The 19,514-nt window shown below is 42.2% G+C and overlaps 1 protein-coding gene across 1 annotated transcript in view; it reads left to right on the top strand.

Moving 5' to 3' along the window:
• Nucleotides 1–1,404: 1,404 nt before the first annotated feature.
• Nucleotides 1,405–19,514, top strand: part of rngtt (RNA guanylyltransferase and 5'-phosphatase) — a 240,263-nt gene continuing 222,153 nt past the window's right edge. Inside the window, exons 1-3 of the mRNA XM_052025136.1 lie at nt 1,405–1,994; nt 9,654–9,763; nt 15,334–15,437. Coding sequence (XP_051881096.1) covers nt 1,931–1,994; nt 9,654–9,763; nt 15,334–15,437 — 278 coding nt within the window. The 5' untranslated portion in view covers nt 1,405–1,930. The remainder of the gene's footprint in view (nt 1,995–9,653; nt 9,764–15,333; nt 15,438–19,514) is intronic.

Genomic DNA, 19,514 nt, shown 5'->3' with positions numbered 1-19,514 from the left:
TAAATTCAATCCGCTACTCCTTGGCCCACTTTCCCGGTTGATCTAGATCCTGTTATATTCTTAGATAACCTTCTTTACTGTCTACTATACCACCAATTTTGATGTCATTGGGAAACTTACTAACCATGCTGACTACATTCTCATCCAAATTGTTAATTTCGATGGCCAACAACACTGGACCTAGCAGCGATCCCTGTGGCACACCACTGGTCACAAGCCTCTAAAATGCTCTCCAAAGAGGTTTCTTTTTTTCTGGAGGGCAACATGCGGGGCATTCAAAGGAATGGAGCATCTTTGGGACGGTGGTGTGATAGTAACCTGAGGAGTAAGAAGATATTTGAGTTGGTATAGATGTCAGAAGCAAAATATCTGTTTGGACTCTTGCAATCGTGCACCCAGCATCCGCGTCTATTTACAACATTGAATAGCATATTTCACAGAAAACTTAACACACAGTTCTTGTGCCGACAGCCAATATTTCATATGTTACAGGTCGTACATTGCAATTTGGTTATACATGGCAATTTTTAAATCATACCACATTAGAGCATGTCTGCGGATTCGGATCGGGTGTAAATTCTGAGGAAACATTCCAGTCCTCTCAATACTTTATCCAAGTTCAGTACTTTATCAAGTGTGCTTAACATAACTGAAATATGAAGAAAATATCACTGGAGTAATTTATATTGTTTAAGACTGTGTATTTACGGCGATCGTTCCGTCGGCTTAGATCCGGAAAAATACAATTGCTCGGTTTATATTCGTGTTTGGGATCGTGTTTAAAACGGGTCTATATCCGAGCAGACCTCTGCACATAGCGTGCAAAGGAATTTAGGTGGAGGTGGCTTGTAAAGGCCATTATATGCAACACACACAAAATGTTGTAAGAACTCAGCAGGTCAGGTAGCATCTACGGAGGGAAATAAACAGACGACGTTTATTTCCCTTCCGAAACGTCGACTCTTTGTTCCCTCACCTGCTGAGTTCCTCCAGCATTTTGTGTGTGCTGCTCCAGATTCCAGCATCTGCAGAATCTTTTGTGTCTCGGAATTATGTACAAGTCTTTTGTGTCTATTATGTGCAATTGTTTTGCGTACCAGTGTGCATGGGCAACTATTAAAGACTGATCAGAACTTTTGCCTCCGTCCTACAGAACTTCTATTCAGTTTTTTGTTTTTTTTCCAAGTACTTCGCAGTGTTCCCGTTTTCGGTTTAGAAATTGCCCAACCACATTGCATTTCTTTACATCCAAAAATTTGCGGAGGAAAATATAATTGTTGTTAAAAAGCAAAGTGCAAGGTAACAACGTTCTTTGGCCCACCTCATCAGTATTTTTTTTGAACGAGAGTTGTTTTGTGCGTTTATTTCTTTTGCTTTTAGTTTCTCTGAGATGGTTGAGACCTCAGGGTCAGTATTTTCGTTAGAGGAGCGCCGCCTGCAGCGACCGGCCAATGTAGCGGGGTGCTCAGCGGCTGGCGGGAGCCCGCATTGGCGGCGAGCACACGTGATGCATGCGCAATGTCGGGGCGTACGCTTTCCCTGGCTGCAGGCCTCCCGAGAGGTGGCCGGGACCTCACCGTGACTGCGATTTGCTGAAAAGCCGCTTGTCCCCGCTCGCACCGAACCGCCAGAGTTGCCGCACTTGACTTCATACACTTTCCTTCAGCTGGCTGATATAGTCGAAGAAAGAAAAAAATAAAAAGGGCCACAGTGTAACCGGGAGGCGGGAAGCGGTCGGGTGGAGGCCGCAAAGCCTGGGCCTCGGGTCTGATGTGAGGGGGGAGAAGCAGACCGGTGGTTCTTCGGATCATTGGCGGCTGGGGGCCGCCGGCCACAAGTAAACACGTTGCTTTTGTGGTGCTGGCTAATTCCTGAAGATTGAAAATAATTTGGAGTCGGTGTATTTTTGGTACAGGTGTGCAACATCAACATGTCGAACAGCGCGGTGCCACCCCGGTGGCTGCATTGCCCGAGGAGAGGGCAACCCGTGGCAGGTGAGTTTCAGGAACCAAGAGTTTCCCTGCTTGCGTCTCACCAGTTACCTTTCCAAGTAATTCACAATTTCTGTTTGCGCACACTTGTGGATTTCTGGAGACACAAGACTTGTGGATTTCTGCTCGGTCCCCAGTACAACTGAATTGAAATTACTCCAGTGATATTTTAACAGCAATAGGAAACTTCAGAGGAAAGCTATTGAAGGGGGAAAGTTTTTTAAAATGTTGTGGATGTGATCCTAATAACATTCGTTGGCTGTACATCAATTTATGACTGCTGCAGTGTTTGGGCTGGTGTGTCACTTCGCTCATCTTCGCTGTAAGCAAGGTGTTCATGTTTTCTTTATATGTATACACACCAATTGTTTAAAAATTATTGTAATCGATTTATTTTAAGGGAGATCTAATAACATTAGAATATTTGTGTATTTACTTCAACGCAGTTTGTCAAAACTTTTGAGTATGAAACAATTTGTGACGCCTTCTAGTGCTTGAAACTGGTGGGTTTATTTTTGAATCTAGGGTTAGATAGTTTACTGCAAACATGATTTTTTCATTGCTTCGGCAGAGAACTGTAAACACGAATGGATATCAGCTAGAATGAAGAAGAGCATTGTTCTTTGCTATAAGGTCTGCTTCACATATTCTTGCCCACTCCCGTGATCCATAAGGACCTACGGAAATTTACCAAACCGGTTGAATTGGCGGGAAAATATTATTCTCACATTTAAATAGTACATAAAACAACCTTTATTTTGTGACCAGAGGTTATATTTCACATAATACCATTCTCTAACCTGTTGGGGTGGTCATATTTATGATGATGGCTCTGTTAGCCTTTAATTGCTGGTGATCTAAAAATGTGTGGGGTAATAAGACACCTGAACTTTAAACTAAATAGTAGTGGTGGGGTAGGTAGGTGGGGGGAGTGGGTGGGCAAAGGTTGGTTTCAGTAAAGGGAAACTGAGAAAATTAGATGAAGAACAAGGCAATATTGCAGGGTAGCAAAATGGATAATGATAATCAGTGTCAAGAAGAGATACAAGAGCAAGGTTATACCTCTGAAGAGAATAGAGTTGGGGGGGGGGGAATGGTTTTAAAGCAAAGTTGAAGGCATCTGTTACAAGACAGGCAAATTAATGGCCAAAGTAAAAGTAAGTTGGTCCAATCTAAAACCTGTTGCAGGGACATGGTTGCAAAGTGACCAAGTTTGGGGAATTAAATACTTTTAGAAACGAGAAGCAGAATGGAAAAGGAGAGCCAATAGCCCTTATAGTAAAAAAAAATGCAATAAATGCAGTAGAAGGAAAGAATCTTAACTAGGAAAACCAAGAAGTAGAATCCGTTTGGGTGAAGCTAAGAAACAGGGGGAGATAGTACTGGTGTGTGTTGACTGTCCGCTCCCAACAGAAGTAGTAATGTAGAACAAAGGATAAATCAGGAAAATTTGAAGTGTATGCAACAAGGAACGATTGGCACAGACTAGATAAACCAAATTAACAGTAATAATATGGAGGATATTTTCATGGCTTTTGAGATGAGGAACAAACCACAGAACTGACTATTTTAGATTTAGAATTGTGCAATGAAAAAGGAGTAGTTAATAATTTTGTAGCTAAATGTTTCTAGTGTGTTCTATTTCAATTTGAGTTGTATAGAGAATGTAGAAAGACTTCTCTTGACATAGATTAAGGGTAGTACAATGCTGCTACTTCACAGTTCCAGGGATCCAAGTTTGATCCTGACCTTGCATGCTGTGTTAGAGTTTGCACATTCTTCTTGTGGGTTTCTGCTGGATGCTCTGATCTCCTCCCAAAGACTTGTTTGTAGATTAACTGGCTATTGTAAATTGCATATTAGTGTAAGTAAGTGACAAAAAGTATCACATAAGGTTAGGGTATGATGATTCGCTAATAAAAATAGAAAAGTGGAGTATTTTTTTTACATGCTGCGAGCTGGAAACATGTTGGTGTTCAGAGAGGCCTGGATGCCCTGGTATGCTGGTTACTGAAAGTTAATGTGCAGGTACACCAAGCAATTAGGAAGGCAAAGCATATGTTGGCCTTTATTCTTGTACTCAAATCATTTTGCAATAACGACATCTCACTGCAATTATATTGGGCCTTCAATGAGACTGGACCTGAGGAAAATATGCATGGGTCCAGCTTCCCTAGCTAAAGATGGAATGGAGTGCAATGAATGTTCACTAGATTAATTTCTGGGATGGGAGAATTGTGTTATTGGGAGTGATTAATCAGAACCCATGTTCTCTTCTAAACAAATGAGTGTTGATCTCATTGATACATGCAAAATTCTGACAGGGTTTGACAGGATAGCTGCAGATATATTGTTTCCCCTGGCCGGTATGTCTAGAACCAGCAGACCCATTCAAGACAGATGAGAAGAAATTTCTTCTTCCTGCATTGTCACTCCTTGGAACTCTGCCCACATGAGCTTCAGAGGCTCACTCAGAGTTTATCCAAGATGGACCTTGATAGATATAGTAAAACTCTGATAATCTGGCACTTTATGGGACTTTAGTGTTGGACTACTGGATGTTAGTCTAGCTAATACCCCAAAATATACTTCACTTTTTAATGTCACATGATAGTATAATAACATTTATAGTGAGCTCGGTGAGTTTAAAGGAGCAGCTTCTTCCCCTCTGCCATCAGATTTCTGAACAATCCATGAACACTACCTTGTTGCTCTTTTGCACTATTTTGTAATTTATAAATTTTTGTGTCTTTGCGTTGTCATCACCCAGTTCAATTTCCCCAGCACTGAGGCTCTAGGTGCACTTTGCAGCTCTGATGGATAGACCATATTGTTTGAAATGGCCATCATGAGAAGAAGCTAACAGGTGGACAGAGGAAATGATTCCAGAATATTCTCAAAAACTTGGTGGGGAAGTGGGGTGGGCATTACGTTCCTGCTGAGTGGGATGGGTGTTGTGCCTATTACTCAATTACAATAGAGGCATACTTTCTCAATTGATGAAAGGGATATTTAGCTTTATTCAAACTGTTATTTGCAAGGACAAAGTACAAGCATTCATAACTTGCACCATTGTCAAGACACAAGGTTATCAGTCTCAAATTTGTGGTTTCCCTTTTGTCCTGAGTCACAGACTCTGGTTTCCTCCTCTGAGTGTTGACAGTAGGTTCTCACAGTGCTTCCAGGTTCTCATGCTGTGCTTGGGTTTGGCAAGGAGTTGAATGCTGTTTCAAGACCCATCTCCCTCCTATTCATTGCGTTCTCCATTGAGGTGATACTACATCAATAATCCAATCCAGATCTGATCCATTTAATCTATCTTCATCCTGTTGTCACTGGATTATTGTTTATTACTCTTTCACCTTCATTTTCCACTTCAATTGTGTAGCATCCTATTGGTATTGAGCCAATCAAGTATACTGAAGCATAAGATTGATTTCTCTTGTAGCTCAGACAAGGGCATCACCTCTCACCTGGGGTTCGATGATCACATCTCACCACGTAGGTACTTCACTATTTTAATCTAGGCCTCTAGTTATCTTTTATTACCATGATATCAGCTAGCTCTTCTGCTGTTGAGGCCTTGGATGCCCTCAGAGACCTCTAAGATTGGGCCCATTGTTCCTTCTCTCATTACAACCAGAGAGCCAGTGTCTTTATTGTTATTTATTACTCGCCAGACTAGTTCATCCAGTGATTAACGTACTAGAGATTCGCATCTTTGAAGTCATTATAAGTCTTCTTGCTGATATTTCCTTAGCATTCTCAGAGAACCTCCTGAACCATTAACTGATCTTTAGTAACCCCCAAATGTTGTTTCAAGCTGAAAACAGTTTTATTCTTCTGTTCTGTGATGGGTGTTTTAACCCTTTGACTACTACATGGCACAGTGATATGGCTGGCAGAGTTGCTGCCTCAGCTTCAGCGACTCAAGTTCAATCCTGTGCATGTTCTTGTGACCAGGTGGGTTTCATTCCTCCGGGTCTTTTACAATCTTGGGGGGGGGGGGGGGGGGGGGGGGGGAGTTGTTGGGAACAAGGGAGATTAAAATGGGTTTAGAGTAGGATTAGTGTAAATGGGTGTTTGATGTTGGTGTGGACCTGGTGGGCCAAAAGGCCTATTTCTGTACAGAATCCCTGGCCCATGACCATGCAAAATGGAGAAGGAGCATTAGGCAGCTCGTGTGTGGGAGCATGCAGAAGACCAGCATTAATGGTAGAAGCAGCACACCACCTCCCAATCTACCTAATCCTTTCGAGCATCTCTTTCCCCATCTCTGGCACGTTCTGGATTCCACATTAGCCTCATCAACCACTTCAGAATCTATAGAGAATCAAATAATCCTCAACCTAGAGGAACTGCCTTAGAAAAAAGAGAATGGATCAGATCAAGGATCTGCAAATGTTGGTGGACGATTAGACAGTTAATTGGGACCATTGCTGTTTTGTTACATTAATGATCTGGACGTGAATGTAGAAGGTACAATCAATAAGTTCCCAGATGCCATGTAGATTGGTGGTGTTGTTGATAGAATGGAGGATTGTCTTCGGTTATAGAACAATACAGGTGAGTTGATAAGATGGGCAGGGGAATGGCAGAAGGAATTTTGGGAGGACCTTAAGAAGTACTGAGGAACACAGAGTCCAAGGATCTGTGATGGCAGCAGCACAGGTAGACAAGGTGGTTAAGAAGCCAAACAGGATACTTGCCTTCATTAGCCAAGGCACAGAATGTAAAAGCAAGGAGGTTATGGTAAAACTTTGGTTAGGCTATTGCTAGAGTATTAGTTGCTGTTCTGGTCACCATACTATTGGAAGGATTTGATTGCACAGGAGAGGGTGCAGAGGAGATTCACCAGATTGCTGCTTGGGATGGTGTGTTCCAGATATGAGGAGAGATTGGATAGACTGGGTTTGTTTTTCTTGGCGTGGAGAGGGCTAAGGGGAATCTGATTGAGATGTATGGTGATTGAGGGGGGATGGATAGGGTAGATAGTGAGACTGACTTTTCCCCAGAAGTGCCTATGACCAGGGGGCATTAGCTTTAAGGGAAGGGGTAGGAGAGTTGGAGAGGATTTGAGGATGAATTTTCCTCTCATGGGGGTGGATGAAATCTGGAATGCCCTGCCTGAGGTGTGGTAGAGGCAAGTACTCTTACAATATTTAAGAAATATTTAGATGAGCTCTTGAAACGCCAGGCATAAAAAGCTGTGGGCTGAATGCTGGAAAATGGGAATAATATTGAAAGGTACTTGATGACACAGTGGGCTGAAGGGCCTATTTCTGTGCTGTATGATCCAATGACATTTGTAACGTGTTCAGCTAGAAGTGTGGATTGGATGATCAATCTTGGTTTCATCTTGAGGTTCCCATTGTCACAGAAAACAGTCTTCAGCTAATTTGATTAACTCAATGGAAACTGAGTGTACTGGATGCAGTAAAGACTATGGAACCAGACAATATTGAAGATCTAGTACTTGAGACCTGTGCTTCAGAACTAGTTGTGCCTCGAACCAGTGCAATCCAACACTGATATTTTCCCAACAATATAGAAAATTGCCCAGCACAAAAAATCCAATCTGGCTAATTGTTGGCAGTTGTATTGGGCAGTAATGTAAGGGAAGGCTTAGAAAGTAGTGCCTTCAAACAGCACTCAACAATAACCTGCTCACTGATACTTAATTTGGAATTTACAGGATCACTCATCTGCAGACCTCCTTACAGGTCTGGTCTAAGGATTTCAGAGATGAGATGGCTTCCTTTGACATCAAGGCAGCATTTGACTGAAAGTGGGATCAAGGAAAACTGAAGTCGGTGTGCATCAGAGAGAGCAATCCAATGATGGGAGATGTGCACGAAATAAGATGGTTATATTGTTGGATGTCAGTCATTCCAACCCCAGTATATTGTTGAAGTAGTTCATCGGGCCAGTCTTCCCAGGCAAAACTCTTCAGCTGCTTCATCAGTAACCTTCCATCACAAGGACAGAAGTGAAGTTTGCTCATGATTGCACTATGTTCAATTTTATTGGTGGCAACTCAGAAAATGAAGCAGTCCCTGCCTCAGCAGTGAGATCCAGACATGGACTGATAAGTGGCAAGTAACTTGCACGTGATGCAAGTGCCAAGCAATGATCGTTTTCACCAAGAGTGACTTTAGTCACCTACCCTTAACATTCAATGGCATCATGGTTGCAGAGTTTGCTCATCAGCAATATCATGGGAACCTTGCTGTTGGACTGGCCTTGACTAACTGGAGTGTATTTTGTAAATGGTGCATTCCCCAGTGCTTTTAAATCTCTTGCACAACCTGTTTGAGGTGTACAAAATGATGGGGGGCATAGACAGGGTAGTTTGTAGGCAACTTTTTTCCATAGCAGAGGTATTTAAAACTGGAGGGCATGGGTTTAGGGTAAGAGGTATAGAAGAGATCTGAGGAAGAATTTCTTCACTTACGGGTGGTTGAAGTCCTGAGTGGGTGATGGAGGCATCTACTCTCAACATTTAAGTATCTAGAAGATCACTTGAATCACCAAGGCACAGAAGGCAATGGACCAAGTACTGGTAAATGGAATTAACGTGAATGGGTATTTAGTGGTCAGCATGGATGTGGTGGGCCAAAGGGCCTATTTCTATAAGGGGCCATTCAATCCATTGGGCCATGCTGGCTCCCAGCAGAGCAATCCCATTAGTTCCATTCCCCCTCTTATCTCCCTGTAAACTCCCAAATGGAAACATTTCCCACTTCCCTAAGTCATGAAGTAGAGCATACTTTCTCACCGCCCACCCTCAAAATCCACTCGTCTTTGCAGCATCAGCTTTTTCTGGGGATCCTTCAAGTTTATGTCCGTGTGTCTTCAAGTCTGGTAGTGAGGTAATGGTAGGGATGGTAATATGAAGAATCTTAGTCCATTACGCTTGTAACAACTCTTTAAAAGAGCTCTTTGAAATTTGCGGTTAGTGGCAGTGAGAGACGTGACCAAGCCCAGGATTGTGCCTGGGTGTGACATCACTTGCGACCCGGGATCAAGTGGACAGCAGGAGGAGTTGAGTCCTTACCCAGTGTCCTTGGCGGCAGTTTCCACGGTGCCCCTTCAAGGCATTAGGGTAAACTGTGTGGTGATGTCATTTGTTGTTCCTCGTCAGGAATTGGGATTCCTGCTTCTGCCAAACACTCTCAAGAGAAAACTGTGTCAATGCCATGTGGGACAGACAACTTTTCTTGGGTATGAGAACTGTACTGTATGGGATTGTTGGCAGCCCTCTGAGCAAGGGACTAAGAAGGGTGAAGAAAGAGGGATCATGTACTGAAGGTCTCCAAATGAAAAGAACATTTGAGGAAGGGAGGAACGGACGCAGGGCTGGAGCGCAGTGCTTATTTTGTTGAAATAGTAATTTTGAACGTTGGTTGTCGGAGGATAAGAGGTAAGTGAAGATTGTTGTTGATGATGGGTGAAAGAATAGAATTTTAAGTTAGATACAGGTAGAAGAGATTTTGGTAATCTGAAGTTTACAACCACAGACAAAACTTCAGTGGAAGAGAAATGGCTGTAACATCTTTTGTCCTCCCTGCTGATCAAGTCTGAAATTCAAGAAGTGTGAGCTTAATAACCTCTGTTTGTTTGCTTTGATAACTTTTTTGCTTTTCTCTAATTATTTTTCAGGAAAGTTTTTGCCTTTGAAAACTATGTTGGGATCAAGGTATGATAGTTATGTTCCTGAAGAGAATCGATTCCACCCTAGTATGCTTTCAAACTATCTAAAGAGTTTGAAGGTAAGAAACTAAATATAAGTCGAGTTTATTGTTATGTGCACAAGTACGATGAGGTACAGGTGTAATGAAAAACTTGCAGCAGCATCACAGGCACATAGGTACAGACAACACACACAACACAAATTATAGAAGACAGTGAAGAGGGGAATAGTGTGGGAGGGAAAAGAAAAGACAATCAGAGACAAGTGCATGGTAGTGCAAGAGGTGGTCCGTAGTGTTCCTTTGCTGAAGTAGGATTAGAGTTGTGCAGTTCAGTTTAAATTTTTTTAAAAATTTTACTTACAGCGTGGTAATGGGCCCTTCCGGCCCAATGAGTCCGTGCCGCTCATTTTAAACCCATATTAACCTACCCGTCCGTCTTTGGAATGTGGGAGGAAACCCATGCAGACACGGGAGAACGTACAAACTCCTTACAGACAGTGACGGGAATCGAACCCTGATCGCTGGCGCTGTAATAGCGTTGCGCTAACTGCTATGCTTCCGTGCCGCCCCGGTAAGAGCCTGGTGGTTGTAGGAAAGTAGCTGTTCCTGAACCTGGTGAAGGCTGAAGTCTACACCTATACCTCTCGCCTGACAGTAGCAGTGAGAAGAAGGCATAACTCGCATGGTGGGGAATCTTTGATGATAGATGCCATCGCCTTGAGGCAGTGCCTCCTGTAGATGACAAGGGAGCAGAAGTAGGCCATTTGGCCCTTTGAGTCTGCTCCAAGGAAAAGGGAAAAAGAAAAAGAAATGAGAAATGGGGGGGGGGGGGGGAGTCTGCTCCATGAGCTAAAGGGAAAAAAAAGAAAAAGGGAAAAAGAGAAAAAAACACTATTCCTTTCTAGCCCCGGTTTCTGGCCTTGTCCCCATATCCCTTGATACCTTGACTAATTAGATAACTAGCTATCTCCTCCTTAAATGCCTCCAATGATCGGGCCTCCACTGCTGTACGTGGCAAAGAATTCCATAACTTCACTACCCTCTGGCTAAAGAAACTTCTCTTCATCTGTTTTAAACCTGTACCCTCTAATTCTAAGATTGTGCTCTCTGATCCTGGACTCGCCCACCAAGGGAAACAGCTTAACCACATCTACTCTGTCCAGTCCTTTCAACATTTTAAATGTTTCTATGAGGTCCCCTCATTCTTCTGTACTCCAGTGAGTACAGTCCAAGAGCCAACAAATGCTCATATGTAAGCCCTTTCATTCCGGGAATCATCCTCATAAATCTCCTCTGAACCCTCTCCAACATCAGCACATCCTTCCTAAGATATGGGGCCCAAAACTGCACACAGTATTCCAAATGAGGCCTCACTAGTGCCCCGTAGAGCCTCATCAACGCCTCCCTACTTTTATACACTATACCTCTCGTAATGAATGCCAACATAGCATTCGCTTTCCTTACTGCCGATCCGACCTGGTGGTTAACCTTTAGGGTATCCTGCATGAGTACCCCCAAGTCCCTTTGTACTTCTGTACTTTGAATTTTCTCCCCTTCTAGATAATAATCTGCCCATTTATTTCTGTTTCCAAAGTGTACAACGGCACATTTCTCAACATTGAATCTCATCTGCCATTTCCTTGCCCACTCTCCTAAACTATCTAGGTCTCTCTGCAACCTTCCTGTCTCCTCAATACTCCCTACTCCTCCACCTATCTTGGTGTTGTCTGCAAACTTAGCCACAAAACCATTTACTCCATCATCCAAATCGTTAATGTACCAAGTAAAAAGAAGCGGCCCCAACACCGACCCTTGCGGAACACCACTAGTAACCGGTAGCCAACCAGAACAGGATCCTTTTATTCCCACCCTTTGCTTTCTGCCAACCAGCCAATGCTCCACCCATTCTATTATCCTACCTGTAATTCCATGACCTCTCATCTTATTAATCAGCCTCTTGTGCGGCACCTTGTCGAAGGCCTTTTGAAAGTCTAAGTACACAACATCTACAGCTTCTCCCTTATCCACCCTACCTGAGACTTCCTCAAAAAAACTCCAAATTGTTGGTCAGGCAGGATCTTCTCGTCACGAAACCATGCTGGCTTGGACCTATCTTGCCTTGCACCTCTAGGTATTCCATATCCTCATCCTTGAGGATCGATTCTAATAACTTTCCCACCACCGATATCAGACTAATAGGTCTGTAATTTCCTTTATGCTGCCTCCCACCTTGCTTATACAGTGGAACTACATTTGCAACCCTCCAGTCCTCAGGAACCATGCCGGAGTCTTATCGATTCCTGGAAAATTATCACCAGTGCTTCTGCAATCTCTAAAGCCACCTCCTTCAGAACCCGGGGATGCACCTCATCCGGTCCGGGAGACTTATCTGTCTTTAGTCCATTTAGCTTTCCTAGCACCTTCTCTCTAGTAATCTTAACTGAACTTAGTTCCATTCCTTGAGACCCCTGACTATCCAGTATATTGCCAATGTCCTCCACAGTGAAGACCGATGCAAAATACTCACTTAGTTCCTCTGCCATCTCTTTTTCGTCCATTATAATCTCTCCTGCACCGTTATCGATTGGTCCTATATCAACCTGTGTCTTTCTTTTACTCTTCATATATTTAAAAAAAACTTAGTATCCTTTTGAATGTTATCTGCCAACTTCCTTTCATAATTCATCTTTTCTTTCCTAATGACCTTAGTTTCTTTCCGCAGGTTCTTAAGTTTCCCAGTCTTCTGTTTTCCCACTAATTCTTGCTTCCTTGTATGCCCTCCCTTTTGCTTTTATTTTAGCCTTCACCTCTCTCGTTATCCACATTTGTGCCTTTTTTCTATTCAAAACCTTTTTTCTTGGAATATATCTATCGTGCATTTTCCTTATTTCTTGTAGAAATTCCATCCATTTCTGCTCCACTGTCCCTCCAGCTAGCTTGCTCTTCCAATCAATTTGGGCCAGCTCCTCTCTCATGCCACTGTAATTTCCTTTGTTCCACTGAAATATCGATACACCAGTTATCAGCTTCTCCTTCTCAAATTTGAAACTGAACTCAATCATATTGTGATCACTAGTTCCCAATGGTTCTTTTACCTTTAGTTCCCTAATCACTTCTGGTTCGTTACACAGCACCCGATCCCCTGGTGGGCTCATCAACAAGTTGCTCCAAAAAGCTGTCCTGTAGACATTCCACAAACTCACTCTCCTGAGATCCACTGCCTTGCTGGATTTCCCAATCCACCTTCATGTTAAAATCCCCCATAATTATCTTAACGTTGTCACTCTGACACGCTTTTTCTATTTCTAACTGCAACTTATAATCTACATCCTGATTTGCTATTAGGGGGCCTATATGTAATTGCTATTATTGTCCTTATACCCTTGCTATTTCTTAGCTCCACCCATAAGGATTCCACTTCTTCTGACCCAATGTCCTTCCCTTCTATTGATTTTATATCATAATTAACCATCAGGGCCACACCACCCCCTCTGCCTACCCACCTATCCTTCCTATACACTGTGTACCCCTGGACATTTAGTTCCCAATCACATCCGTCATAAAGCCATGACTCGATGATTGCCACAATGTCGTATTTATTAATTTGTAGTTGTGTCGCGAGGTCATCCACTTTATTCCCAGTGCTACGTGCATTTAAATATAGTACATTTAGGCCGTTATCTGCTACTGATTTTGTTGTACTTCTATTGTTCAGCAAATTATCCTGACTTTTCACCTGCCTGTCCTTCTTACCATCCTCACTGCACGCTATCTTGGACTTGTTTCTATAAACCACCTCCTCTACCCTAACATCTTGTATCCTAAATTCCTGGTTTCCATCCTCCTGCCAGATTAGTTTAAACCCTCCCCAACAGCTGAATTAAATATCCCCGCCAGGATATTGGACCCCTTGGATACTGTTAATAGTGGGGACACTATGTCACCGTGATGGACTGGGCTGTGTCGACTACTCTGCAGCCTCTTTCATTCCTGTGAGTTGAAATTGCCGTACCAGGCCATCATCCAACTCATCAGGATACTTTCAATACTGCATCTATAGAAGTTTTTTTGGTGAAATGCCAAATCTCCTTAAGCTTCTAAGAAAGTAAAGGTGCTGGCATGCCACCTTAGTGATTGCATCTATGTGCTGGGCCCAGGACGGGTCATCCGAGATGTTAATCATGTGGCTCTTTCATGCTGCAGTTTAAACTAGTGATACTAAGTTTTATTTTAAATTAGGAATTAAAGAACACAGTTTTTAACCTATAAGAATAATTATTAAATAAAATAGAAACACTGCAATTCCAATATTAACCAAAGAAGAATGACAGTAATTAAGATACTGAGACTCTGGAGGTAATTGTTGATTGCTGGCAGAGTCTGTGGAGTGAATAATCTAATGGACAGATTTTTTTTAAAAGGACAACAGAATCAGTAAATAGAATTTTATCATTTAAACTTGAGGATTTTATTTGCAGGAACCTAAACGAAAAAAAAATCACATTTGTATCATCAGGCACCCCAAACAATTTTATAGTAAAGTCACTTTTCGGTGTTGTGGTCTAGCATCCAGTTTGTGTAATAGAGTCGTAGAGTAATACAGCACGGAAACAGGCCCTTTGGCCCAACTCATCTATGCTGACCAAGATGCCCATCTAAGCTAGTCCTATTTGCCTGCATTTGGCCCACATCCCTCTCAGCATTTGCTATTCATGTACCTCTCCAAATGCCTCAACCACTTCCTCTAGCAGCTTGTTCCATGTATGCACCACCCTCTGCCTGAAGAAGTTGCCCCTTGGGTTGCTTTTAAATCCATTCCCTCTCACCTTGACCTATACACTCTAGTTTTTGATTCCCTTTCCCTAGCAAAAAGTGTGTGCATCCACCCTATCTATGCCCCTCATGATTTCATTCACGTCTAGAAAATCATCCACAGAATTGATCCACAGAAGTCTAGACTTAGTGGTATTGGTTAAGGGATAAGTGTTGCTTTTTAATAGTACCATGGAATCTATTATGCCTGCCTGAGCGTGTCTTGAATGTAATGTATCATTTGCAAGCTGTCTGCTTTGACAGTGCAGCATCACTGCATTGACACTGTGGGTTGTGAGTCTGGCCTCCATTAGTGTTGGAACATTCAACTTTCAAAGCGTTAAATTGAGAGTGCTATCACTCATCAAAAACTGATTCCAATGATGGATAAAAACAAAACAAATAAAATGTTTAGTCTTGACAGCAGTGTTCTTTATTGCAAGGCCCATGAGCCAGGTGTGAGGAAGGAGTGTGGTGGGGAGTGGGGCCAAATGTGTGGATGGTGTGCCTTGGGGAAAATGGATTAACGTGTGGCTGGGGTTGGAAATTATCTGGGAGTGTGGGGAGATGTATGGCTGGGGGCCACATGACAGGGAACATGTGTATGTGGTGAAGGGAGGGATTTGGGGGAGGGTCCATCTGTTTGTCTGAAGCCTTTTCATATCTCGTATTTAAACAATTTTCCCACAGAAGGTACAGTGATGTACACTTAAGCATTCTTTTTCATTAACATTGGATGGAAATTTAGTCATTTGTACGAAACTTCAATAATTAACAACTAATTGTGGAATGCCTGAATAATCTGAATACTTCATGTTTCTGTGTGTTTCTTTTAGGTGAACATGGGACTCTTGGTTGATTTAACAAATACAAGCAGGTTTTATGACAGGGCTGAAATAGAGAAAGAAGGAATTAAGTATGTTAAGCTACAGTGCAAAGGGTAAGTAGGAACCTATCTGTTTTTGTTTTGGAGAAGTTACATTATCTTTCGACATTGAGACTGCACGAATGGTGGAAAAATTGGTTTTATTGTGAATATATGTTCAGGATCTTTCAGAGTGCACAGAAGAGATGCTTTCCAATGATAGAAAATTCCAAGGGAAGGACAGGTTACTTGTAGTTAACTGAAAAAGTTCAAGATAGTATCAAGGTTGAAGAAAACATGCAAGGTTTGTGCAAATATAGTTGCAGGTCAGAAGATTGGACAGAGTATATCAAACTGCAAGAAGTGACTAAAATATAAAAATTGATAATGAGAAATTATGGTATGAGATAGGAATTTTCCAAAGATATATACAGAGTTTCTGAAAAGACAAAGTGAACGTTGGCCCTATGGAGAGTCATAGAGTTGTACAGCACAGAAATAGGCCCTTCGGCCCATCGTGTCTATGCCAACCATCGTGCCTATAAATACAAATCCCACTTGCCTGGATTAATTCCATCTCCCTCCAGGCCTTGTTTAATCAAGTACCTGTCCAGATGCCTCTTAAGTGTTGTTACTTTTTCTGCCACTACCACCACCACTTGCAGCTTATTTCCTTTAAACCTCTTCCCTCTTGCCTTTAAGCCTATGCCCTCTAGTTTTAGACACTCCTACCGTGGTAAAAAGAGTCTGGCTATCTACCTTATCTACACCTTGTAATTTTATATACCTCCATTATATCATCTCTCGGCCTCTTTTGCTCCAGCGAAAACAGACCCAGCCTATCCAATCTCTCTTTATAATTTAAGCCCTCCAATCCAGGCAACATATTTGAGAATATTTTCTGCACCCTCTGCAGCTTAGTAACATCTTTCCTGTAGTGTGAAGACCAGGAATGGCGCACAATTCTGAGTGCGGCCTAACCAACGTCTTGTACAGCAGCAATACGATGTCTCAGCTCTTGTATTCATTGCTTCGGCTGATGGAGGCAAACATGCCATATGTGTACTTCATCACCTTGTCTACCTGTGTCACTTTCAGGGAATTTGCACCTCAAGGTTTCTCTGTTCAACAACATTACCCTGGCCCTGCCATTCACTGTACGTCTTGTCTTGGTTTAACTTCCCAAAGTGCATAATTTCCTGTATGACTTAAAATCCATCAGCCATTCTTTGGTCCACTTTCCTGGTTAATCAATATCCTGTTGTAGCTTCAGACAACCTTCTTCGCTGTCCATAATACCACCAATTTTGGTGTCATCTGCAAATTTACTAATCCTGCCACCTATTTTCTCATCCACATCATTAGCATATAATGCGGACCACGGAGGACCTTGCACTGTTCCCTGCAGCACATCGCTGGTCCCAGGCCTCCAATCTGAAAAACAATCCTCCACCTATCACCCTTTGTCTCCGAGCACCAAGCCAATTTTGTATCCAGTTGGCTAGCTCACCTTGGATCCCACGTGTTCTAACTTTCTGGACCAGCCTTTGAACTTGAGAAATTTCCTGTCTGATGCCATTGAAAACAGCCTTCCCCCATTTCTGGGCTTCAACTTGAGGATCAGTCCTATCTTTTTCCATAACTATATTGAAACTAATAGAATTATGGTCACTGATCACAAAGTGCTTCCCCACTAACACATCCACCACTTGGCCAGTCTCATTTCCTAAGAGGGGGTTCAGTGTAGCCGAGTAGCATGAGCAAACCTCCCCACAAGGATATTGGACCCCCTCCCCAGTTCAGACACAATGTGTCCCTCTTGTACAGTTTACAAAAATCAAAGAAGAGATCCCAATGGTCCAAGTAGCTGAAGCCCTCCTGCTTGCACCAGCTTTTCAACCATGCATTTATTTGCCTTATCCTCCTATTCCTATTCCTATCCTAATTAGCACCTGGCACAGGGAGTAATCATGAGATTACAACCTTGGAGGTCGTGCTCTTTAACTGTCTGCAAAAATTAAAAGAAATGGCTAGTGAGATGGTTGATGTGCTGGTTTTAATTTAGTAAAATTCCCTACGTTCAGGAAAGGTTTCACTAGATTGGAAGATTACAGATCTTTTACTCGGAGGGAGACACAAAGCAGAAAACTAGAAGCTAGTACACTTAGCATGTGTCTTGGGGAAAATATTGGAAGCTATTGTTAAAGATATTATAACAGGATACTTTCAAAAAAAATCAAGATAATCAGGAAAAAATAACATGCTTTTGTGAAAGGGAAATCACGTTTGACCAATTTATTGGAGCTCTTTAAAGGAGTAGCATGTGCTGTGAATAAAGGGATCAATGTACTATGTGAAAATTTCCAGGCTGCATTTGATAAGGTGCCACATCAAAAGTTATTGTGGAGAATCTCAGGGGGTAGGAGATAACGTAAATGTGAATACAAGCTGGCTGGCTAACAGGAAACAGACAGTAGTCATAAATGAGTTTTCTACCAAACTGTGTTTCACTTTGGAGTTTTCTTCCACACAGGCTGGTGGAAGCAGCGTCTTTGAATATTCTTAAGCTTCTTGATAAGTTAGGGGTGGAAAGGTTACTGTGGGTTGATGGGAATGCAGAGTTGAGGTTACAATCAGATCAGCCATAATCTTATTAAATGGTTGAGCAGGTTCAATTAGCTTACTTTTGCTTCCATTACGTGTGTTTGTGTGAAACATTTTAAGGCTAGTCAGTGTAACTTGTCAGAGCCATTTTTGAGTAGCAGCATTTGTGATGATTAGGGCAAGGTTTTTAGCCTGTTCATCAAAATATGGGAGATATGCATGATGTTGATTGGAACCTTGGCAGATAAAATGGCTGATGCAAAATTGCAAGTGTGAGGAGATATTAAAGGCAATTAATTTTTTAATCTAATTTCCCTTCCCATATTCCCAAACAGTTACTTTAGGTGCCTGGGAATCTTGAGAGGGTGTTGTCTCTTGTGCTGCAGCAGGGCAAGGTGCCAGTGATGGGGTGAGGTAGGGGTGGAGGGTTCTCCTATTTGTTTGCTGCAGTGTCTGCAGAAACGCTGTGCACCTAGGGAGAAGGAGATGGGGAATTCCCAGTTTGTTTCTTTGGAAAGGAACCCCATCAATTAAAAACAAAAATGTCTACGTTGCTCTTTTAAACAAGCAAGTTTATCAGTGTTCTTCTGGGATAAAGTACTTGAATTTTAGTTAATTCAGTAGCAATGCTAGGCATATTTAGTGATACTTAATTCTTCTGTCAATCTATTTGTAGAACTAGGTTTGGGAAAAATTAAGCTTGAAAGGAATGAGACTTGAGGTGGCAGTAGTGGGTTGAAATGTAGTGCATTATGTCACAAACCAGCAACAAAAGAAACACACTGAGCATGATTCAGTGTTAAAAACTATTTTATTAATCACTACTTATGATAATACGTAAAATAAAAGTAAAAATGTTAGTATGTTAGAATTCAAAAATGTTAAACCTCGAACGTTAACCCCAAAACTAAACTCTTCGTGTGTGTGTGTGTGTGACAAAGTCCAAAACTCCCAGTTCCGGAATGGTTCTTAAAGTTCAGTTCCGCAAGCCATAAGGTGAAACGTGAGCAAGGGCTTCTTCAACAACCACCGTTGTCTGAAGATAAGATGTAGATGTAGAAAAACATAGAGAGAGTACATACGAAATCCAAATGTTCCACGATGGAACCCAAACGACACTTCAGTGTTTACTCGGTAGTGACTTCCTCACCCCGAAAAGCATCCGAACCGTGGTCGTCCACACACAAATACCTGTTTCCTTCTACAGGTCAGCAACAAAGTGAACTCCACCGGATTACTTCCAACTTCCATACATGGATTTCAGTGGCAAACACAGTTATTGTTTCTCATCCATCGATAGAGAAAACAAGCAGGCTGGTGTCTCTCTCCCTTCTCTCTCTCTCTCTCCTTCTTCTTCTTACTTCTTCAACAACGTCATTACGTCCTTTATCTTCTATTGACGTAAGCACGCCCCACACACACATACACACACACTCTCTATCTTAAAGGGACTTTCACTGAGTCCGTAACAATTATCAGGCAAACAAAGCTTCTGGAAATTAGGACTTCACAAGTTGGATTTGGAAACTCTCAAAGGTGATGCTTATC

This window comes from Pristis pectinata, chromosome 10 (genome assembly GCF_009764475.1).
Source record: "Pristis pectinata isolate sPriPec2 chromosome 10, sPriPec2.1.pri, whole genome shotgun sequence".
NCBI lineage: Eukaryota > Metazoa > Chordata > Chondrichthyes > Rhinopristiformes > Pristidae > Pristis > Pristis pectinata.
This window is presented reverse-complemented; position numbering and strand designations above follow the sequence as displayed.